Genomic DNA, 24,666 nt, shown 5'->3' with positions numbered 1-24,666 from the left:
TTGGGGGGTGATCATTCAGACTGTGTTTTTTATTGCTCGTGTTTCACAATCCTCGAGACAGATGGGTGTTGGACTCTCTCCCAGAGTTTCAGAGGCCAAAGATCCTCGCACAGACTTTGAACATGCCATCTGGTTCTCATCCAAAGTTAGTTTGTTAAGGCAACTGACCGCAAACCACCCCCAGTAGTGCGGGGGATCCAAAAACACCCCCAAGAAGGTACTATAGGTCTTGGTTTTGCTTTCCCATGTGTTGCAGAATAAAATAAAGTGAACTCTTTGTTCCCACAGGAAAACATGGTTTCCTGTAAACGTGAATATTTAAATAGTTTCCATGACGTGGTCGCCTTTGTCATAAATTGCATAACTAGAAGCAGAGTGGATCATTTATATTTCAGCTGAGTTGTGCAATAGGGTATGATTAATATGGGAGGCAGCAGTGAGAACAAAGCAGATATGGGAGACAGTGTGGGAAGAAGATGAATATTCAAGAGTGCGTCTAAACTCAGTGTGTCAAAAAAATCTCAGGCGAGTAAGGAGCTGAAACGCTTCGGTGGTCGGTTAATCAGAAAATTAACCAATAACAATTTTAATCATTAAGTGGTCATATTATGCTCATTTTCAAGTTCATAATTTTATTTTGTGGTTGTACCAGTATAGGTTTACGTGGTTTAATTTTCAAAAAACACCATATTTTTGCTCATACTGCACAATGCTGCAGTACCTCTTTTCACCCTGTGTCTTGAACGCTCCGTTTTAGCTACGGAGTGAGGCATCTCACTTCTATTTGAGCTTTATTGGGAGTTGCACATGCGCAGTACCTAGGTAAGGACTACTATCCAATCAGAAACAGAGTAGGGCGGGTCCTGAAGAGCAAGGTAGTGTGATCCAAAAGCTTCAGCCGGTAACTATGGCTTCGGGTTCAGCCCTAACTACGGTTCAGCCAATGTACAGTCAATGGTTGAGCCGTACATGTTCCAGCAACCCGAACCAGCTTCACAACCGAGACTGGAGGAAGACGTTTCAGAGTGGTAAGTTATTAAATTGTAACTAATTTATCTTTCATAGGTAACATTTTAACTGTGCACTGTCTCTACATCACAGTAATGACTTTATTGACTGCCTGGAGGGTATATAACGTTATTTTAATTTAATATTTAGGTGTACTGAAACTGCTTAATTGTGCATTATGACGTGTTACATAATGATGTAGATACGTTGCGGAAGTAAAGGCTGGACTACAATCGAGCTGTTTTCAGGCAGTGCAGGAGCAGAGTTTTTTGTGGGAAAGGGTAACTCCCTTTGGGGTGGACTTTGGGCTTTTTCACTTTTTCACAAACCTGTAACATGCACAAAAAATATCTATAACACAATAAAGGAGAACCACTTTAAATAATTGATTGAACAAAACTGCCAACGATTCTCTGGTTCCAGCTTCTCAAATGTGAAGATTTGCTGCTTTTCATTGTTTTATATGATTGTAAATTTGTTTCAGAGCTCAGCAGTGGGCTGTATGTGTACTTGTATTAATACATAGATCTGCAGTCGTGGAATGTAACTAAGTACATTTACTCAAGTATTTCAACTTCTACTCCACTACATCTCACAGCCAAATATTGTACTTTTTACTCCACTGCATTTGCCTGACAGCTTTAGTTACTTTTCAGATTACAATTCTTAATACCCCTCCTGTCCAGTGAAAACCATGTATCTCCATATTTGGTGATTTTAAAATTTAGTTTTTCTGCTAAACTAAGGATTAAATGTTCTTTATGTGTTGATGAAATTATCCTGCTTCTTAAACTAAATATACTATTTAAACCCCCTCTTCAAATAGCTGGAAAATGCATTGTCACAAAGCTGAAAACAGGCTGTTTTTCTGAGCTTATGAAAAGTGGATGAATATGATGCATTGCTGTAGATTAAACTATCCAGAGCAGTATATAAAGTAGTTAAAATTAGCACAGCCTTAAACTAAAATGCAACATACACATTAATGCAGCTTAATATTAATCCGGAAACATCAGATATATAATAGTAAAACACTGACAGAGATTTTTCTGCAGAATGAGAACTTTTACTTTTGATACTGTAAATCTTGCTGATAATACTTACATACTTTTACTTAAGTAAAGTTCTGAATGCAGGACTTTTACTTGTAGTGGAGTATTTTCACAGTGTGGTATTGCTACTTTTACTAAAGTAAAGGATCTGAATACTTGTTCACACAGACACATTATGGGGACTCCACAAGGTTCACCATTTAATTTTAGGGTTATCTTGTAGTGGATATGGTTAGGCTCAGGTTAAGCTTCCACAGAATAAATGTGAGTCAATGTCCTCCAAAGAGTCAAAAACAGTATCTGTATGTGTGTGGGGGGCTAAGAGTATCTGTTTTCAGACGCAGTGCAATTGGCTCACACTTTACTGGCATCCTCACAATCAAACTACCAACAGCTAGAGAGAATAATTTGATCATTCTGTATTTGTCCCAATAAATAATGATCGTATTGATAGTTTCCTATGACGCATCAAATCTGTAGTCTGACATACTATGAAACATTTATATAGATATTCAGTGTCATATCGAGTCAATCTTAAAGCTTGGTTAAATGGTTAAAGGGTCGTTTCACCCAAATCACAAGACTTCATGTGGTGCTCTTAGGATCAAAAATTACATTCATCAAAATTAGCAGCAATCAACAGTGTAGATTATCCACTGACAGATTTAATTGGCTCTACTGAAGAAATAGTCCCTATGAAAACTGTCGACAGTGAGCTCTGTGGATTATCCAGAGAATTGGATTTTGGAAAAAGATGTTGCTGTGGATTTTTTTAAATGTAATTTGTAAATGCTGTTAGCACCACAAACATCAGTTCATTCACCTTCATTGTATTTGGGTGGAGGCAGATATCTCAGAGATGGATATGTCAAAAACCAATCAAGTAAAACAGTATCTGCACCGCTCGACACCACTAAAGGTAGGTGAAAATATATGTTGTAGTTTGGGTGAACTGACCCTTTAAGCCACAGCTACATATACCCCCCTGGTAAAGTTTGCACACTTCCACCCTCCAGTACAACTTTTGAAGTTTGAACACTGAAAGAATATTCAGGCCAAAAGCTGTAAAGTGTGTCACTGGTGGCCTGAGGGCCTGCACAGATCTTTTAATGTGGTTGTGTGAAATAAAATCAACATAGTTTGATGTAGTGGAAATGGCAGCGAATTTAAAGAGATTCAGGCAGCAGCATAATACTGTATTTGCATCATTATGATTCCTCAGCACCTTAAAAGCACTTTTGTCTCCTGCACTACTGCTGCAACAGCTGCACAACTTCTAAGTTCTGTATGATTTCAGCTTCATTATACAGTAAGAACATAATGAACAGCCTTCCTCCCCTGGGCTCAGTTATGCCTGAATGATAACAATGATGTGGCACTATCTGCTGCCCCCTGCGGGTTCACAGCTGAAATGACGATGTAATGGCAGAAAACCTCTCTAATCTCCTTACTGCAGACAGCAGCCTTGTGTGCACGCGCACGGTCACAGGCATGCACACACGCACGCACACACAGGCTAAATATGGCGGTAAATAAGATTGTAGACGCATTTTTGGTACAAAACAAACACAAATAACACTTTGCTGTGGCGCAGAGGGTCATCTTGGTTTTGCCTCCTCTGGTTGAACTAAGACCATGAAAAAATAATTAGTTCCTCAAGTTGATCAAAAAACCTAATGTTCTTGCAACTACTTCTTTCTTTGCAACTAATTCAATAATATTTAATGGTATAAAATAAACGTTAAAAAATAAGTTGATTACAAAATTCGAGTCTGGCGCAGCTGATCACCTTACCTGCCACACTTATTATTATAAGACACAACAGTCGGTGAAAAAATAGCTAATTCACTAGAATAAACCGAAGCTGTGAAAATAGCATGATGCGTCCGTCAGGCTCACACATGCGTCTTTACGCACGGCACTGAACGCCCACTCCGCCGACGTGTTAAGGCGGATTGGCTGCTAAACATACCAGCGCCTGCCTGCGCTCCGTGGTTGGCTGCGGCTCTCTTGGCCATTACGTTATGCTTACTCCACACACACAGGCAGCTGGAGAGAGGGAAGACGTAATGGTTTGATTCCCTGTGCACTTGCAATGGTCGTCGTCCTGACTTTACTCGGCAAATTCCTCAAACGGGAGGTGCAATGAAGGTATGTGATGAATCTGTGGTTCGTTTATGATTTGGATTCACTTGCGATGCAGATTTCTTGTGATTTCCGCACGATGCTGCACCGAGAGGCAGGGAATGCCTCCATCCTAATGTCAATTAAATGTGTTTGTGTGCACTTAGATGTAATAATATCAACAGGTTTTCATTTAAATGCAGCATTCACTGTTTGATTTTAACTTGTCATCACATATATCTCCTCGCCGCTGCCCTTCCAGCTCTGTCAGTCTAATTATTTATTTATTTTTTATCTTCCTGGCGAGCGTGCAAGCCTGGAAATGCTTTTCCTGCTAAACAGTAGCTACAGTGTGTAGCCTTTTAATGAGCCTGCTTTGACCCCAGTGTGATAGTTCAGTGGATTAAAGCCGCTGGAGCGACGTCCAGTCATCGTCAGGCTTTAATCCGCTGTAATGAGATAGAGACTGCGGTCAGTGAGAGAGTGAGTGCGGGGATGTTTGGGGGACGTCTCGGTGCACAGAGAGAGATTCACCTCTCAGGTCCGAGCTGTGTCAGGAGTCTCCTTCCGCTCTGTGGTGTGCGCTGTAGCAGAGACGGGCTGCAGCACGAGGGGGGGGGGGGAAAGGTGATGATGCTGTCTAGCAGCTCGAGCTCAGGACTGATAATGATGAAGATGATGGCGATGATGTCATTGGTGCTCTGGTGGCGGCAGTGGTGTGAAAAAGTGAGGTGGAGGTAGGACTGCTGCCGCTACAACCACCACCATCACCATCATCATCATTAGTACTGTGTACACTATGTACACAATATGCTACTGTGTGAGGCAACTGGCAGTTAATATCTTGTTATTGCAGCTATACTGTAGCTGATTGGATGCTTCTTATTTAAAGCTGACTGCATCAATGAGGACCTTTTTATGGATGTCCTCATTTTGCACGTAAAAACCTCTCTTAGTACTGGAATTGTAAAGTAACTAAGTACATGTACTTCCTAATGCTTGACATTAGCACTGTTTTGAGTACTTGTACTGTGACATCTTTTACTCTGCTACATTTCAATAGTGAAATACTGTGATTTGTGTGCCAGGACTGGGGGTTTCCCCCAAGCAGCTGCAACACCGCTCTGGCTGGCTGGATATTTTATTTATCTAAATATCACAACATTTCTGGACTTAAGGGAGCAGAAAGTCCTATGTAAGTGATGTTGGTCTTTTATTTTGTTCAAATAAGTTACTTTCATCAAATGCCCTTTTCAACTGTACACTGTATGTTTTGCTACCTCCCTTCTGTGTAGGTTTTAATTCAGCACTGGGCAAAAATATCTGTTATTTAGTATTCTGGCTTTCATAAACACATATTTAAGGTCTGCAAACATCTCTCAGCTGGTTATTTCATCTCATCTGGCTGGCTACAACCCCCTCCACTATATGCACGGCATAAAAATGGGAATATTTCTACCGCTGCAGTTACTGGTTGCTTTTAACTAACAGGGTTTAAGATGTATAACCTACAAGAAGCTCATAAAATATGATGCAGTGTGAAAGAGTAAACATGCCAGCGGTATATGAAGCATTTAGAGTCACTACAATGTTTTGTAGGTTAAGGCCGCGATCACATAGATAATTTTCTGCTGCTCAGACTCAACAAAAAGTAGCTTCGATCAACATTGAACAGACGCATTCTTCACAATTGATGCTAAAGTATATTTTCTGCAAATACCTCAGTACTTGTGTAAAATACTGTATGCAGTAGGTCAAGCATTTGTGGAAGACAAGAGTATAGAGGTGCTTGACTCTTGGTGGACAGCGTAGTTCTTTTTCCTAAGGCACATCATCACTCACTGTGTCCCAGGAAAACAAAATGGACGTGATGATTTATTGACTAATCTGGTTTAAATTGAAAAGCAGCTTTTCTGCCCCTATGGAACGGGGCTGAATTGTGTACGAATGCATCTCAAAACAAGAGAGGTTACTGCCCAGTACAGTATGTGTTATCAATGCCATTTTAATCAGGGATAGACCTCTGACTTAGTCTATGACATTTCAAAATGCACGTTTGATTTTTTTTTCTATACTTCCCATTCAAAATCCTCTTACCATTTCATTTTCCCAGCACATACTGTACATGGACTCACATAATGACACATCTCTGATGAAATTATAAGATGTAACACTGATGTAGCATAGTGAATCATAATTATTCCAAATGAGACTAAACTCCCTTAGGGCTGACTTCTAAAGTAGATGAAGAAGTCTAAAGCTATAAATAGAGTCCAGGGGCCACAGCAGATTTCTGGTGGTGGTTGTAAAATAATCCAGTCATGTTTTGATATTGCAGGACAGTCTCCACAGCAGTCTATATCTCTTTGTATTGCTGCACCAAAAGTATTCTTCAGGCTAAATCCTCCCCAAGACATCCTCTGCCTTTGGAGTAAACTGTGTAAATCTGTTATTTTGCAGACACAAATCCAAACTTAGCTGGTAGCAGCTTGAGTTTTATGTGCATATCTCTCCAGATGTCACTGGATTTGACATCTGCAGGCTCCAGCAGACATCACTGAATCGTTTACATCTATATGCCTCATTTAGATGAAATATTCTCATCATTTTTAGACAAATAACGAAAGACGGTAATGGATTGGTCTATTTTTGGTGGCAACATTACTCTCTGCTCTCAACAGTGAGGCGGCTGAAGTCACTTTTCACAATATGAGTGACATTTCCAGTTGATGCGAGAGAAAGAAAGGGGGAGAGATTCAGCAGAGAGAAAGAGGAAATGAAATACGAGAGAGAGACAGTGGATGATGGAAAGATAGTGAATGATGACTATAAAATGTATGATAGTGCACAGTTGTTTACACTGGACACCATCATAATACTGTCTGTTTGGTATATATCTGTATACTGATGCCTATAACATGCTTGCAGACGCATAGGGAGGGGCAATATGACGATATATACCATGAGATGATCAGAGATATTGTTATACCATTCATACAGATGTAGCTATCCACTTAGTACCTTAATTTTTCAGGTGTTTAATTCACTGGATTAATCAAAACATTCCCATCTATAAAATGTATTGTGTCACGATATACTGTGTATCGCTATCATGACATGAAATTATATACAGTACACCCTGATAGAGATTTTGTCCATATAATCCACCTCTAGCATAGACTAATGCTTAAAGGGGTAGGCCTACTCCAGAAATTTAGTGATGGACGTCCATTGTGCTTAGAGACAAGAGAGACAGATTTTAAAAAGAACAAGAAAAATCAAAGCAGCAGAAGCCAAGATCTATGGATTTTAGTCGCTATTATCAGTGCTCAAAATTAAGGATGTCCCGTTGTCCCAGAGACAATAAAAATAGCACCTGGGACACAAAGATACGGTGTCTAGGACGATTCTGGAACAGCAGAAAAATGTGTCATTACAAATGAAATTATTACGTTTATGCGTCATGGACTATATATCATTGTAATTGTTAGGTGTAATTGTTCGAAAAATGAGAGGTGGCACCGGTACGAGCTCTACGCTACGTCACACACACACTTACACACCGAAAATCAATCACAGAGAGAAACCCACGTGAAGGCGCGAAAACCGTGCGGTCAGCAAAATGCTACCATTTCAGACAATTAGATTTGCACTAATGACATCATCAGGGTTATTTTTTCAGACTTACTAAAGCTCCTCCAGAGCCACAAAAGACATTATCCAACTGTGTAGTACTCTTTGTAATGAGTAAACTGAACTTCATGTGTAAAATTGTCATTTTTTTTATCTGGGTGTGTTAAGAAATGTCCTTATTGTTGTCATTTGGTCATTGAGTGGCAAACTTTTCAGCAGTTGATAAATCAGCAGATGCACAGAACCTCATAGAAATTCACTTGTTGTTCAAAGGAAGGAAAAAAGTCTTCTCTCTTGGTGTCGTTTCAGTTCTAGTTAAACACTGCAGTCTCCACATGACCCAATTCGGCCCTGTCTAGAGTCCCATATGGTTACACTTGTCTGTGTCAATGCAATTTTTTGAGATTTGATCCTCAAAAATTGATTTTATGAGGTCAGATCACCGTTCGTCAATACGAGGCCTGAACATTGCTGATTTCCCTCCTTTTGGGTTTTTCTATTTAAATCTGTGCATCAATTACTTTTTGTTGCTTTCCCCTCTCAGTGTTTGTGTTTGTTTGTGTGCACACTGGGGCTGGATTGTTTGCTGACCCTATATGGTGTTGAAGTTCAGGCAGCAGTGTGAGAAATATCTCAATTATTTGGACCAGAGGTGACTGGAATGACAAAAATACATTATTACAATATAGTGTTCACAGAGGTATAGCTTAAGTTATCAAGCTGTGGAGAAAATATAAATGATACAACAATGTACTACATGTGATGTTTGCTCTTGTCACTTGTTTGTTCGGGACTCCCTGCCTGCAGAGCTTACAGTGTGCTTAATTGAAGTGACAGAGGGAACTCGTGCTGCTGGCTCAAAGCCAGATAAGACTGATATCATGGCCAGACTGCAGCGGCTCTTCATCCTGGAGAATGCAGTAAATATTCCTTTTAGTGGCTTCACTCCCATATGAGGGTGGCTGCCTCTAACCTGGGAGACTTTTTAGCAGCTGAACATCAGGTCAAGTTTATGCCACAGGCGAATAATTCAAGTTGTTATGCATCGTGGTTTTATTGTGCACATAAAGCTGGAGGAGTATATCATGATAAAGTGAGCTGTTTGTGGTAACAAGACACATAATACCATAAAGTCACAAAATATTAGAGCTGAAACAACATTCAACAATTGACAAAAAATGTATTAATTAAAAGTTTATGAAGCAATAATGCCAAACATGCTGCTTCTAGCTTCTCCAATTGCTGATTTCCTGCAGTTTTTATATCACTGTAAATTGAATATACTCTGGTTTTGGACTGTTGGTCAGTCAAAACAAGCTATTTAAAGATGTCACCTTGGGCTGTGGGTAATGGTGAGGATCCATCCAACAAACCATCCAAAATGTTCAGTTTAATGATAGATTTAACCTTTTTAAAAATCCACCCTGACCACCTCAGTGCAGCAGGGGCAGACCTCCCTCCTTCTTGCCGTGACTCCACATATAGTGCCTCGTTCCTCAGATTACATAACGAATCCCTAAGCAGATGGGTGAGGTCAGATCACAGGGTGTTTGTGACAAGTCGGAGCCGAGCGCTGCCTTAAGAAAAAGATGTGGCAGGACCCTGTGAATTCCATTGTTTTCCGCATAGAGCCAGGAAGCACAGAAGGCTTACATTATGCTCATGTCAGCTATTGATTCTGCAGGCTGGGGAACAACAGAAGACATATTCTTTCCTCGCTGTCCTCCCCCTCCCTCCTCCTCTCATCAGTATGCTCCAAGGAGCCGTGGCTCCCATCACGCCATCTTTGCTCCCTGTCTCTGGCCCTTCTTGTGGTCAGCAAACAAATCCGACTGACTCTTTATGTGTGGGCACTCACTTTTACTTTACTGGCGGAGTCCACTAACTTAAAGCTACTTTGCATGTTTCCTCAGGACACACAGAGGCAACATAACCTCTTCCCATTTGACCCTTACAAGATATTTGTTGTGTGACTGAGACTCTTAACACAATTTAACTCGCAGCTCTCTTTGGAGATTGTCATTAATAGGAGCTTTTAGAGTCTACTTCTGTCTAATTATCTCTAACCTCAAAGACTCTTACAGAGCACTCTCAATAATGTGCCACCCAGTATGTCCCCCCTCCCCTCTCTCTTTCTCATTCATTTTCTTTTCTGTTTTTTTTCTCAAAGGAGATAATCTCCTTAAGCCGTTTTCGGTATTATTGAGCAAATGACTCATGTGATATGGTTCAAATCAGTATATGGTTCAAATCAGTATCATGATATTAATAAGAATGTTTTTCTACTCGTTTGTTGATATACAGATGGGTGACCAACTAAATGTGAATGAAACCCTTCCACACGGCGCACAAGGAGTCACTGAATGATTTGATCATTATGATATTTTGGACCAACGTGTTAGACAGACTCTCCATCATCAAAACAACAATTGAGGGATTATCTTTTTGGAAGAATGGCGTTAATCCCTCCAATAATAAATGCTAAGGAGCACTGAACACTTTACTAAGACACTTTATGTTGGTTTTTCCTTCAGTGTGTCTCCCATCTGTGTATCAAAATGCTTCAAATGTATGGAAACTACATAAAGGAATCAAAATGATCTAAATGCAATGAACTGAATTCATGACACCTTTTTAAATAAAACCTCAATAACTAATTGTTAGTATTTAAATCCAAACAAATTAACTTGATAACACTATAACATGAATTATCTGTAGCAACATAACTGGCTTTGTTCAAATTACACTTTTATAAATTACTGAGTGGCAGCATAATAATAAATTATTACATAACAGATCTTAACAGATGTTCTATACTGGGAGATAATTTTTTAACCACTTAAACACCACAGGATGAGTTTAACTGACATTTAAACTCATTAAATGGCATTTAAACTCCTCCTGTGCAGCCGAACTCACAGAACTTTATTTTAAATTCTATTGGAGATCCCAAAGTTTCCAAAGATACCAAATAAGTCAGACTGAATTTTGTGGAAATGTGTATAAAATTATTCACAAAACATTGAGAATATTTTCATTTAATGGAACAGTGCAGCCATAAAAATAATGCGGACACTGCCGTATATTCATCAAGAAGATATTTATGTGTCTGTCACCGATGATGCCAGAGAGACACTTTAATAAGCCATCTAAACTTCTGTGTTAGATGTCTCTAAAAGTTTTATAGCGTGTGTGTTTCTGTGTGTGTATTGCGTAGGCGGGGGCATCGTCCATGTGGGCGTCATGCTGTGGGCTGTTGAACGAGGTGATGGGCACGGGCACGGTGCGAGCGCAGCAGCCAGGGTTCGGAGCAGGGGCGGGACCCTTCCGCTTCGCCCCCAGCGCTGGGTACTCCACTTACCCCCCCACCAGCTCAGGGAGCGCCGGACAGCTGTGCAAGGCCTGCGGACTGGCCTTCTCTGTCTTCAGACGCAAGGTAAACAAGAGTTGTGGGGGTGAAAGTGATGCCAGTGGTGGTTGTGATGAGTTTGGTAATAGATGATGGAACCTGTTTCATACAGGAAGATGTGATGGTGGTTAGAGACAGTAAGAGAGATTTGTCTGAATTTGGAGGCATATAATATCAAAATACCTTACCAGTGGGTTTTGCATGTTTTATCCTATTAAATACAAATCTTATTCACTGTACATTACTACTGACCATTTTCCAAAGCAAACTATATGTTTGGACTGACTACCGGCTGCCTGGCTTCACCTCATTTCAGCCCTATATAAAAATCAACTTGCAGAGACTGGAAACTTGCTTAAGTAATCAGCTTTTTTAATGTCTGAATTATGTAATCATTGCGTGCAGTTGTGAGCAGGGACTCTTTTTCATGGTGCATTCAAGGAAACACTGACATCCATAATTACTGAGTCACTTGCTGAACAGAGACCTTTTTAATGCAAAAACCTCCAGAGTAATATTGATTTGAATGAATATTGAATCACTGAAATGTAAGAAGTATAATTTAAATGTGTACCAAATTTACATTATCATTTACATCATTTAGTTTTTCTTTCAGGGTTAAATCACTGACAAGTCATAGCTCATTTATTTCATCTTTATTTATGCAGGGTAGGTTGGCTGAGCATACATGCTATTTTACAGCGACGACCTGTTAACAGAAATGAAATAACAGGAACAGACAGCCATTAATAGAACAGAATAACAGCCAGTAAACAAGGCGCAGGCTCGATTAAGGCCATCACAGGCAGGTAGAGGATGATTATGTTTGTGTAATGTAATAAATATAAAGACAGCAAGTTGTTCACTGTAATCGAAAACTTATTTGAATCAAGTTAAATCTGATTTTCATGCTACACTGAAATAAATGAAAACCAACATCAGTCTTGACATTGGTGGAATGTAACTAAGTACATTTACTCAAGTATTGTACTTAAGCACAATTTTGAGTTACTTCTTCAAACCAGTTTGCATAGGCTTTCCAGTCTGCTTTAAAGGGCACATACTTTTAACGTATTCATCCACATTCACTCACCCACACATTCATCTGATCACAGCTCATTTGTCCCCAGTTTCTTATCATATAGGCTACTGCATATTTGGTGCTCCCATGTCTGGTTGATCAGGACCTTGCTCAGACTTTCTCTGTTTTGTCTCTTTGCTATTGCTGGTACCCATGGCGATTCTCTAGCGGTTCCTGACCTAGCCCTAGTAACTGGTCAGTTATTCAGAATCCCTTTTAATTCCTGCCCTGTTCTTTTCCTAGAGTCTACCTAATTATTAACTCTAAGAATCACAGCAGAATCTCTCTCTTACCCGAAAGACACCTCTGAATGGAGTTTCCCAGTTCATATCCTTTTCTCAGGAATACTACAGTGACGCGACCTCATCCTCAGGCCTCCAGTGTCCACGTCTCATACCCTCTGTTTGTAGGGTATGAGGGTATTGGGACTGCATGCAGTTTTTTCCTTCGGCTCTAAGTTTGTTGTCGACTCACGTCGAGTATCCTGTTCGTGACACCAGAATTGTGGTGGAAATTTCTGTAATAAAGAGCTCACAAAAAGTGTCTTTCTGAGTTTTATTGTTACACTCGCAAGCGGGCACAAACAACCTTCAACAGAGTTTCAGGCTGAGAGAGCAGCTTCTTCTCTCAGTATCCATTTATACATAGTGTGGCCACTTGGAGTGAGTGACTGTAACTCGTCATCTCTTAGTAGACAATCTGCAGGTGCACCTTTTTAAAATACACTGTCCTAAAGTACTCAAGTCCTGTCCTTGTTGATATGCTCCAAGACAGCCTTGCATACCTGCTTAATAAGTACACTGTGGCAGTATGCTAGAGCATCAGGTCACTCAGGCTAAGGCTGTATTTCTAAAAATGTATTCACATATAAGGATATTAATTTACACAGCACACGAACATCAGTTCATAGAAAGAACAGTTATGCCATCAAACAGTACTTTACTTGAGTATTTCCATTTTATGCTACTTTATACTTCCACTCCACTACATTTCAGAAGTAAGTGTTGTTCCTTTTACTCCACTACATTTATCTGTCAATTATAGTTACTACCTTTCAGATTAAGATTTCACATAAAAACACATGATAAGCTTATAAAATGTACTGCATGTTAAAGATTAAACCAGTGGTTCCCAACCTTTTTGGTTTGTGATCTCTTACAAAAAAGGAGCGTCTTGGGACTCCTTATTGTCACATTTCCGATGTCTGAGTTGTTAGCAGTTCCACCACGAAGGGATTTCTCTCCTAAACTTCTCACATGGTTTCATTTAAATGGTACAAAGAGGTAAAATTATCCATTATTTCACAAAAAGCAAGAGTTATAGAAAAGTTAAAAAATCTTTAAATTATTAATTTGTGTAGCAGAACTTTTTCTTCTTTCCTATCCTGTTAATCATCTCATGACACCCCAGATTTGTCTTGTTATCCTTTACAGAATGCTAGGGTGGGAACCACATAACTAAACAGCTAACTGTAGACAAATTAGTTAAAACTCCACCTCAAGCAGCTACAATAATAAAATGCTGCTTACAAATTGTTCCAACAGTATTGACCATCTAATAATGTCATATATAATAATATATCAGCCACAGGGGACATTTTAAAGTACATTTTGTTAGGGCTGCACAATTAATCGAAATCGCAATGTGGCCAAGTGCAATATCAAAATCTCAGAAGCTGCAATTTTTTGATAAAAGGTCAATTGTGTGACAAAACAGCATTATAATGAAGTACTGTAGTGCTTCAGAAATGCCCTGGCGTACAAATCTTGTTCTCCAGATGGAAGAAAACATGTTTGTTTGGTACAGACCCCAACAAATCATCATCATCATGATTTTAATAGTTTGTTCAGTGAAAATTAAAATTGTGATGCAAAAATGATCAACCCCTTCTAATCGTGAATGATCTCGATCATAATATCTGTCAAAATAATCACAATATGATTTTTTTAACCTTATCGTGTAGCCCTACATCTTGTTGATAATACTTCTGTACTTTTACTTAAAGTGAGGACTCGAGTTAAGGACATACATGTAATCGAGTACTTTTACTTAAGTAAAGCAGCCGAGTACTTCTTCCACCACTACTTGAAGTTGTACGTTGACCTAAGAACTTGTGGTTTGTTTTGGAAAATGGTCAGCAGCCTAGTAAATCAGACACTACTTGTTTTTATTAATGGTATGGCATGGTCCTTTAAGAACACGCACCATACGTATTAATTTTGGCATTTCCTGCGTGTGCACAGCGGAACGTGTCAGAGTTTAATGGCAGAGTGTATCTGTCTGGCAGTCAGACGCACTGAGATACTGATGAAAACGCTGCAGTGCCCGGCTTCCTCTCTGCTCGTTGCTTCAGATCGCTCTATCGTCATCCACACACCAGTTGCCTTGCTGACTCCCTGGACACACACATTTGTGTGTCAGCGGGATATTTTCATAGTATGAAAAAGACTCACCGGGGGATTAACAACAAATGATTGAAGAAAAGTATCCAGTTGCTGTGGAAATGCGCTTCTGGTGGACCAGAGCACATTTGTGCACAAGTGATAAGAAAATGTTTACAGCCATGGCTGACCTGCTTTCCTGCTCATTTTAAGTGTCAATCTACTCAGCTTTTCTGTATCAGGAGACAATGTTAAGCCAGTGAAATGTCAAACATCACCAGGAGCTACAGTTTTTTCTCTTTTTTTTTTTTATTCTTTCCCAGAAAATGACTGCGCACACAGGATATGAGCCACTGTTTCAGATAGAACTTTGTGTTGCTGGTTTTTAAGGTTTCTCTTTAGGAAACACATAATTAACCATATGGCTGTATGGTTTAAATCGATATGAACACGATTATTTTTCTGATTATAGATTATTATGATATATATTTATTATTTTCAGTATCAATTAATCTATCAATTATGTTTTTAAATTAATCGATGAATCTACATACAATTTTGGAAAATAATGAAAAGTGCACATCATAATTGCCAAGGTTACATCTTTAAATTTCTTGCTTTGTCTGACTAGCGTCCAAAATCCCACAATATTAAGTTTGCAATGATTTTAAAACAGCGAAAGCAGCAAATCTTCACATTTGAGAAGCTGGAGCATGCAAGTGTTTGGCATTTTTGCATCATAAATGACTTAAACAACATTGTTGATTCCTTTTCTGCTGATCGACTAAAATCAACATATGTCACTATATGGCAAAATACACATAAAATTAGCAAACTGACGATAAGTACCGTCAACTTTGTTCCCATTACATCAAAACTCTTCACACATGTAAAACAAAAACTTCAATAATTCATCTAGTTAGTTTTAAATTATAGTTTGCTAAGAATAATTAATCTGAACAAAATAATTTTGTGAAATGATGACAAAATAAGAGATGATTCCACTGAAAGTTAATAAATTCTAAACTTGAACTATCGCCCAGACCCACTCAACAATGTCCTGCAAGTAAAACCGTGTGTTGATGGATTATTCTCGTGCAAATGAAAACAACGTTACTTTCATTAGTACAAATAGCAACTTCAGTGACTTCGGTTCCATCATTTGGCCCATTTTTCAGAGCTTAAATCTGTGAAATCCTTTTCAGTAGTTAATTTATTCATCAAAGGTGACATGGAGGAAAAATAGTTTAATATTCTAACAGAAGTCAGACACCAGGGCCTATTTAGAAATATTGAAAAATAGTTTCTTTAATGATGGTGTTGAAAATGTTTGGTTTCCTCAGCTGATCACATCACATCTGTCTCTGAATCTTTTCTCCCTCCAACAGCACATCTGCTGTGATTGTAAGAAGAGTTTTTGCGCCCTGTGCTCGGTGCTTCAGGAGAACCTGCGCTGCTGCACAACCTGCCACCTGCTGCGCGGCACGGCCTTCCAGAGGCCTCGGCTCATGCAGCTCCGAGTGAAAGACCTGCGGCAGTACCTGCTCCTGCGCAACATCCCCACCGACACATGCAGGGAGAAAGAGGACCTGGTGGACCTGGTGCTCTGTCATCAGGGGACGAGGGAAACCCAGAGACCAGTGGTGGAAGAGGAGGAGGAGGAGGAGGATGATGAGGAGGAGGAGGAGGACGAAGGGGACACACATGAGGAGGAGGAAGATGAAGGGGAAGATGACACAGACAGTCTGCACTCGCTCCCCCACTCGCGCGCCGCCTCGCCCCCCTCCGCCACACGCTCCACCTCCGAACAGTCGGCCCTCTCCGCCTCTCAGGGAGACGTGCTCAGCCCAAGTGACAGCTCAGGGACCACCAGCCAGGTCTGTCAACGTGTGCACATGTGAAAACACACAGGCGATGTTCAGTGTGCGTCTGCATGCAGAGTTAACATTGTGTACTGTGCACACACACACACACACAAACAAACATACATTCGCTCATTTACATATGCCATACATCTTTCACATCTGTCCTCATTATATCAAATATAATTAATTTCAAAGGCGGTGAAATCAGCTTATTTACAAGTTTCTGTGAGACTGTTCAGGAGAAGACTTTCAACTCAAACAAACGCCCTCTCGTGCATATCTTTAGATGACAGTTATTTCGTTCTTTCCTTTGTGCTGTCGTCTGTGTCTTTATGGTCTCATGGTGCTTTGTTCTGAATGAAGTGTTTCTCCCTGAAAATCTACATTTCCCTGAAGTTTTTCCCCTCCATTGATACTGAAAAAGCTCAAATTTGCAGCGCTGGTCTAATGTTCAGCAGAATGTGCATGTGACAGCTGGAAACAGCTGTGTGTGTGTGTGTGTGTGTGTGTGTGTGTGTGTGTGTGTGTGTGTGTGTGTGTGTGTGTGTGCGTGCGCGCCGAGCCTTCAGACCAGCCAGCCACTCATCTTAAGCCCTTTGCCTTTTTTAGGTTGGTTACATAGGCTGAGTCTGTTATGTAACAGGCACACAGGTTGAGAACTCCCTGCAGCATCACAGCTTCAACCAAACAACAGAAACGCTACAGTACATCCCTCCTCTCATCCCTCCAGAGATAATGTCTTTTTTTCCTCCTCTTAGTTTGTGGTACACATAGACTTTAAAATTCTTGGGGGGTTATTTATTTTTACAACTAAAGGTAAATGTATACACTGCAAAAAAAACATATTTATTGAAACTGAAAAATCAGTCAAAATTAAAGTCCAATTAGATTTTAAATCTGAAATATAAATATAAGAGTATCCTGTTTACTTACCTGACTTAGACATATTGTTTCTACAGTGAAGACTACTTTAAACCAATTAAAATATTGGGATATGGGATATTGGTGTGACAACCAGACAATCTACTTTTCAGATTTGTTTCTTGTCAGCTCCAGCTGATTCAATATAGATATTAAATCTATTTTTAGTAGTTACAACTAGGACTAATTTGGATCAGTTACCTTGAAACAGGTTTAATATTCTATTGCAAATAGTGATTGACAAGATTATTGGATAAGGAGCATATAACATATAACATGAGTAACATGAGTATAATAACATATAATCCTCCAGAAATAGGACATTATTACTTTATTGATCTGCCATTTTCGCAGCTTATAGGAAACATTTTAATGCAAAAGGTAGAATTAACTTTTTGTCAATGTTCTGTGACTTATAAAAACTTTAAATATTTAGAACATTTATAGCACTATTCAAGTTATGAATACTAAAGATATCTGGTCATGGTCCACTTTGTTTTTCTCAGCAGGATTTCTCAAAAATGTGGCAACAGATTTCATTGATATTTGGTATAAAGTCAGTTTATGGCCAAAGAACAAGAGTATTTCTTGTCTTCTTTAGCATTTTCACTATTTTCTCATAAACTACTGCAATGAAAGGAAAGAAATCTGGCACATGGAACCCATGATTGTCTATCACCATGTGTATTTTGATGCAGATGAAACATTTTGAAACATTTTCTATTATTAAAATAACAAATTTAGCAGCTTGTGCAGCCTTGACAGAAGTACGCGCTCTCTGAGTGCTTTCTTGTACGTTCACATGTTTGAAATGGTTGAATGAAATCTAACATCAAGTCAAAGAAACTTTGTGCTCCGGAGAGGTTTGGCACTTTGTGTGTGTCGGGGCTGCTGCTCCTGTTTTTGTCTCTGAGGAGTCTAGCCTGAGTAAGAGCGTGATGTCTGAGCATCTAGCACCAAGACACTGACGGATACATTATTAACACATCTTCATTCGAGGAAGATGGTGGTCTGCTGGAATGTGCTGAAGCAGAGAGAGACAAAAACAGACAGCAGGCGAGACACAGTACAGAAGAGAGCATGATATTGCACAGCATATTTCAGCCCTTCACATGCTCTCTTTTGTCAAGCAGATAAAAGAATAAAGATACGATATCTTCTCTTCAAAGCACATGAACAGCTGAGATAATACGCAGCTGTACACTCATACCAAACAGCATCTGCGCCATTCTGTAGCTCCATTTATTCTCCTTTCATCCAGCAAATTCCTGACCTCCACCTTCAAAGAGAATAATTATACGCTGATTTAAAGTGATCATGTTATGCTTTTTGGCTTTTTCCCCTCTCCTTTATTCTGTTATAGATCTTTTTTGTGCATGTAATAGGTTTGCAAAGTGAAAAAGCCCAAAGGGAGTTACCCTCTCCCACAAAAAACACTGCTCCTGCGCTGCCTGAAAACAGCTCGATTGTAGTCCAGCCTTTACTTCCACAACGTATCTACGTCACTATGTAACATGCTCCAGGCTAGTTTGTGAAGCTGGTTCGGGTTGTTCTGCCTGTGTTTCGATATCAGACTCCGGCTCGAGCATAAGGCTGAACCGAAGCCATAGTTACCAGCTTAATCGGCTTTGTTTTGGATCACACTACCTTGCTCGTCAGGACCCGCCCTACTCTGTTTCTGATTAGATAGTAGTCCTTACCTAGGTACTGCGCATGTGCAACTCCCAACAAAGAACAAATAGAAGTGAGATGCCTCACTCGGTAGCTAAAAAGGTGCGTTGAAGACACAGGGTAAAAAGACGTGCTGCAGCAATGTGCAGTATGAGCAAAAATATGGTGTGAGCAAAAATTAAACCATGTAAACCTATTCTGGTACAACCACAAAATAAAATTATGAACCTGAAAATTAGCATAATATGACCACTGTAAGAGCAGCCGAGTCAGTGTTTAAACATATCTACTCTCTGTTATTAGATGTCTGAACAGTTGCAATTTAAAAAATTAGATCACAAAGAGCTGTGAAGTGATTTTTTTTATCATACCATTGATAGTCATATGGAGCTAGAAGAAATTATAAATTGTAATCAGGCACAGTGCATCTTGTGTTGAGGAATATAGAAGGACAGATGTAAAAAGAAGCGGGACAAGGATGTACTTAAACACTGAGTCAGTCATGCTGAATAGGGAGTGATCATCCAGTTAATGAGACAAACAAACATGGATCAATTTCATCAATTTAGTTTCTTGTCAGTTCAGCTGCCTCAAATCTGCAGTTAGGAGCTTTGGTATTGGTTCTTTTAAACTACGAAATTCAAGGTCATATTTTTACACATCATTTGACTTTGAACAAAATAATTTAACTCGTGCTGCGTGCATATTGTTCAAACAGTACATGCTTTAAGGAGGTTTGGTGGTTAAACAGTAATGTGTTTTAATAGGCTGATCAGTGAGTGAAATGCTGTTCTGAGAATTTAAAATAAATTAACTTCAGTGTGTTAATTTCTACTCAAAACAGGAGCATGAGGACACTCCAACAGCGTCTCTCTTGAACCTGGAGCCCACTGAAAATATCTTAGAGGTACAACACTTGTTTTGGGGTTTTTTTTGGCACATTTACAGTACTGAATAGTGTTTTATACCAGAAAAACAAAGATTAGTGTGGACTGACGAAGCTTTCAGGGAATGCAGACTGTGTTAGTGACCACAGCTGTGTGTCTCATGTGGATTGTAGGTCAGTCCTGCGACACAGAGGAGAATCAGGGCCTCGCTGTCTGATCTGGACAATGAAGAGGCGATAGAAAACCTCTCCGTCCGACAGCTGAAAGAGATTCTCGCCAGGAACTTTGTCAATTACTCTGGCTGCTGCGAGAAGTGGGAGCTGCTGGAGCGAGTGCATCGACTCTACAGAGAAAATCAGCAGAACAGGAAATCCAGTAAGAATTTTAGAATTTTTTTTTTTTTGTGCATCTAAATTTCACTGTTTGACTTTCAATGTTCTGTATGTAAAAAAAATAAAAATAATAAACTAAACTTTTTTCTCCTTTTCTTTTAGTGGACAATGTGAGCATAACTGCAGGTAACTATTGTTGTTTGATCATATTGTCATATTTCCCAGGTTTAAAAAAATGAATTTGTCTTTTTCATTGTGAACACTAATATTAGCATATTAACATATCAAATTTACATGCGGCAGTTAGCTCCCTCCTGTTATGTGATTTCAATGCTGAAAAAAAGTTTTAATTTGCTGCTTCAACGTTGTTTGATATTACAGGGTAAATTCACTGTTTCCTAAACTAACAAAATTTCTCTATTACTGCCCATTCTTATCTATAAAGTGGTTGCATATCCTCCACCTCTCTGCAACAGTGGAGTTGGAGGTAAGATGTTTTTATAACAAGCCACTTCGCAGCACCCTTTCCATCTCCTCCATGAACACACACTGTACATCGCACTGATCTGATAGCAGTAACCAGTAAAGGCATACTGCAGCATTTTTACCCACTTATGTCATCCTGCATATTATCATATAATGGTCCCTTGAGTCATTATCTCTTGCCTGATTCAGTGTCTCCACATTCTGTTACTCCTATTTCTTTTCCAGTGTGTATCATCTCATTTTATTCTGAAGGGCAGCCTCTCATCCTGTCCTTATTGCACTCTCTAAGAGCTTTTACCTCTTGATGAGCCATCATATTACTTCAGTGGCAGCATGTCTCCATCAGGTGTAATTACATTGTCAAGCTTCCTAGAGGCTCTCTTGTTGACATAAAGGGCTGGAGGATCATATTAGCCCACTTAATAGTCCGAGGTGTAGGGACAGCAGCCAGGCTGCAGATGGATTGGCTTTTTCCCGTTGCTCAGATGTGAGCAGCAGGAGCCAGATTTAGGCCAGTGAACTATCAGTCAGCAATCAGACATTTATCTAAATTTAATAAAGCAGTGCACTGACATCATTAGCTTTTGTGATTGTTTTCTTTTTTTGTTTATTTGGATGCACCTAATTACAATAAAAGTAACAGGTCAGTTATTGTGAACATTTAACATAGTTAAAAATGTTATTTCTTTTTTTTTCCCACCTGCAACCCACCTCACTGGAGGACAAATATCTTCATTCTTTATTACAATTATTGTTTTAAAACTACTACAAACCAAAAAAAATTTAAATAATTAAAAATGTTATGCTACAGTAGTAAAGACAAAAAGACGAGCGTGCCTTCACAAAAGTCAATTAAAAGTATGTCACTTATTTTAGTTGATTCCATCAGTTTATCACCACCCCTCTGCCACACGTCTTATACTTGGTCATTGGTTTGCACAATTAATATTTCCACTGTGCAATGATGTTTTACACAGGTTTAAATTGTTTGAGTTGAAAATAAATATATAAACATATTTTTGTTTGACTACAGTCGCACAATAGGGCTTACTGCACTTACCTTGGGCTTGATTTCAGTTGTGAGTACGGATCAGATTAGCTAGTTTAATGTGTTACCACTAACTGATCAGCTGAAACACCTACAGTATTTTAGTTTGTTTCAAAGTAACACCAGGTAGATAGCTCCCACCTTACATGTGCAAATTGTGCAACTAAACTGAACATTTAGCAAAGCAGTTTTGGAATTTATTAACATTCTGTGATGCTAAATAACAGCTAAAAGCCTACTGGAGTGTAGTGATAGAGAAGAGAGGATCTACTGCTAATGAACAGTGGTGAATGATGGAGGTTGTGTCGATTATTCTCAGACAGTTGGACTATACAACATCACTGAACTCCATGCAGTTTAATGAGCCTGCAGAGAAGCATTGTAACTGAAAAAATTACTTTTCATATTTCCATCCACAGATGGTGTCAAAGCTCAGCTGGCGGCTGATGAAAACTTGTGTCGCATCTGCATGGACGCCATCATCGACTGCGTGCTGCTGGAATGTGGTCACATGGTAACCTGCACCAAATGTGGAAAGAGGATGAGCGAGTGCCCGATCTGCAGGCAGTACGTGGTGCGGGCCGTGCACGTCTTCAAGTCTTAAAACTCTGTGTGCGCGTTAGAGCGGCCCTCAGGCGTGCACATGGCCCGAGCCCTGAATTCATCACTGAGGATGAACTGCCGTGCATGACGTATCGCAGGGCCTAATGCTGCAGCAGGCGCGAGCAACTTCCCGGTCTTTGAAACCAGACTGTTGCCTCTTGCCTACCACGGTTTGTCCCCCCCCCCCCCTTACTAACTCATGTTCCAGTCCCACTTCTCCTCCCTGGTGAACCGTCATCAGCTGCACTGGGACACTCACTCTTTTTCTCTTTGGTCTGTTAAACACACAGCAGAAACCCCTGCCATCACTTCCTACTCTCTGTTCTGTTTAAATTATACTCACAGGAGAGGAGGGGAGGGGAGAGGAGGTGGGTCCCATGGATACTTGAAGTGGATCGGGTTGTTCTGTGTGGTGAAGAGACGCAGTTGGATGAAAAATATAAGATCCCAGGGTTAGAGTCAATATGGTTTACACAGTCATGCCACATGACACCGTGTTATCTCCCTCAGTGTTCTTTAGGATGTGCAATATCAGAAAAAAGGAGACTCACGTGTGTTTTTAGAAAATGTCTATTCGTTAAACCGAACACCACTTGCACCGAGTCATCTCGTCTCACACACGGGAGGGTGTAAGGTGCCATATGTCATGCCTTTGATCGATTTTTGGTTAAGATTTCACAGTATATGCATCTCATAACCAGCAAGCTTGGTGTGATTCGTTTTTTTCCTCCGTTTTCTCAAATGAACTTACCGTGTGTACAAGTAAACATTTGAACACTCAGCCTACTGTGTGAAGGATGTGATTTGCTCATCTAAAATTAAGTGCACAGATGTGATTTCTGCTGTAAAAGCTGCTGCATGGTCACACCACCTGCTGCACTACATTCCTGTTACATCTACTGAGCGTGAAAATTCATTTGTCACCTTTGAAACAGCAGTTTCAGAAAAAAAAAATCTGAACTCAAGGCCCACTTACTAGCTTCTTCCTGGGCTTTCAACCACATTACACCGGTGTCATCAGCAGATGGAGTTTGCTCAGGTGTCATGGAGATGGGTCAGCTTACATCACGTGACCTAAGGTGGTTGTATATGATGGGGAGATCATGTGAATGGCCTCATCCTTCTCCTGAGGAAGACCACAAGATGCAGCAGAAAGCTCCAGAAAAAGCTAATAATTGGAGTTAAGATTTTGTTTTTGACTATTTTTACCTATGTTTTAAAGACTCATTCCTCTTTTATTTTAAATAATTTCCACCAAGCAATACCATTTAGTTTCCAAGTCTACCAAGTGTCTTTCTTTAACTGTGTTGTCCGTTAACGTGTCGAATCTTAGGTAGGTAACAGGTGCTACTTCCTCTTTTCTGAGTGTTACATCAACATACCCTTTGTCATGTTGTCAAGACGTCCTTCCAGATATCCATCACACAGTGAGAGGTAGAGGAAGCCTGGTTTACTTTAACCTGTTATGCAAATGAAACATTGTTTTCTTGTCATGAGATCCAGTTAACTCAGATGTCACTAAAATATCTGTGTACAGTATGCCTGTGGTATGTTTAAAAAAAAAAAGCTGAATTGCTGTCAAGTGAATCGCATAGATAGCTTATATTGTTGTTTACTGATAAGTCATTAAATGTATATTTTTCCATTTACTTGGGAGACGGCATTATTTAAAATTCAAATTATTACGGAGGTTTAAAATATACTGTTTTTCAGAATGTATCTCTGCTGGTTTTGGTCAGACGAGTTCCTCAGTCCTCTGATCGTGTCACTCTCTCACCATTAAAGTTGCGTCAGTCATGGTCTCGCTTTCCAGCACTTTTTGTCGTCGTCTGCTTCAGATGCAAAACCAACACTGACACCATGCACTGTAACTCTGTAAGTCTGTTTGTTGATGCTGCTGTTTCTCAAAGATGTCATTCATGGGCAGCTACAGTATTATCAGAGTAGGACATTATCATGAGCACTCATAATCCTGGATCTTTATATTTTGGAATGTTGAACCTTTTTATTTTGGTAAACAAGAGAAAATGATTTATTAGATTCAATAAAATGCAGTACTACAAACCATAAAGTAAAACCCTGCTCTTCATTTTGTAATCAGTCCTACATTAAACTTGATTTTGTTCCCTTACAGCCAGCACAGTGGTTGGCATACAGTGAATTTT

General features: G+C 39.7%; 1 protein-coding gene across 4 annotated transcripts; it reads left to right on the top strand.

The window, feature by feature from the left end:
• The first annotated feature begins 893 nt into the window (after positions 1–893).
• On the top strand, positions 894–24,572 carry rnf34b (ring finger protein 34b). Of its 4 annotated transcripts, XM_044174857.1 has the most exons (8): positions 4,024–4,211; positions 11,035–11,253; positions 16,077–16,565; positions 19,990–20,052; positions 20,206–20,407; positions 20,527–20,550; positions 20,810–20,851; positions 22,318–24,572. In XM_044174857.1, exons 1-8 carry the CDS (start codon positions 4,206–4,208, stop codon positions 22,500–22,502), a joined length of 1,230 nt encoding a protein of 409 aa, XP_044030792.1. In that variant the 5' UTR covers positions 4,024–4,205; the 3' UTR covers positions 22,503–24,572. The 4 variants fall into 4 exon arrangements, with proteins under 4 accessions (XP_044030794.1, XP_044030795.1, XP_044030792.1 ...); XM_044174859.1 differs by lacking the exons at positions 4,024–4,211; positions 20,810–20,851 and adding an exon at positions 894–1,028; XM_044174860.1 differs by lacking the exon at positions 11,035–11,253 and having other exon boundaries at positions 4,020–4,211.
• The last annotated feature ends 94 nt before the right edge of the window (positions 24,573–24,666 follow it).

This window comes from Siniperca chuatsi, linkage group LG18 (assembly GCF_020085105.1).
Source record: "Siniperca chuatsi isolate FFG_IHB_CAS linkage group LG18, ASM2008510v1, whole genome shotgun sequence".
Taxonomy (NCBI): Eukaryota; Metazoa; Chordata; class Actinopteri; order Centrarchiformes; family Sinipercidae; genus Siniperca; species Siniperca chuatsi.
This window is presented reverse-complemented; position numbering and strand designations above follow the sequence as displayed.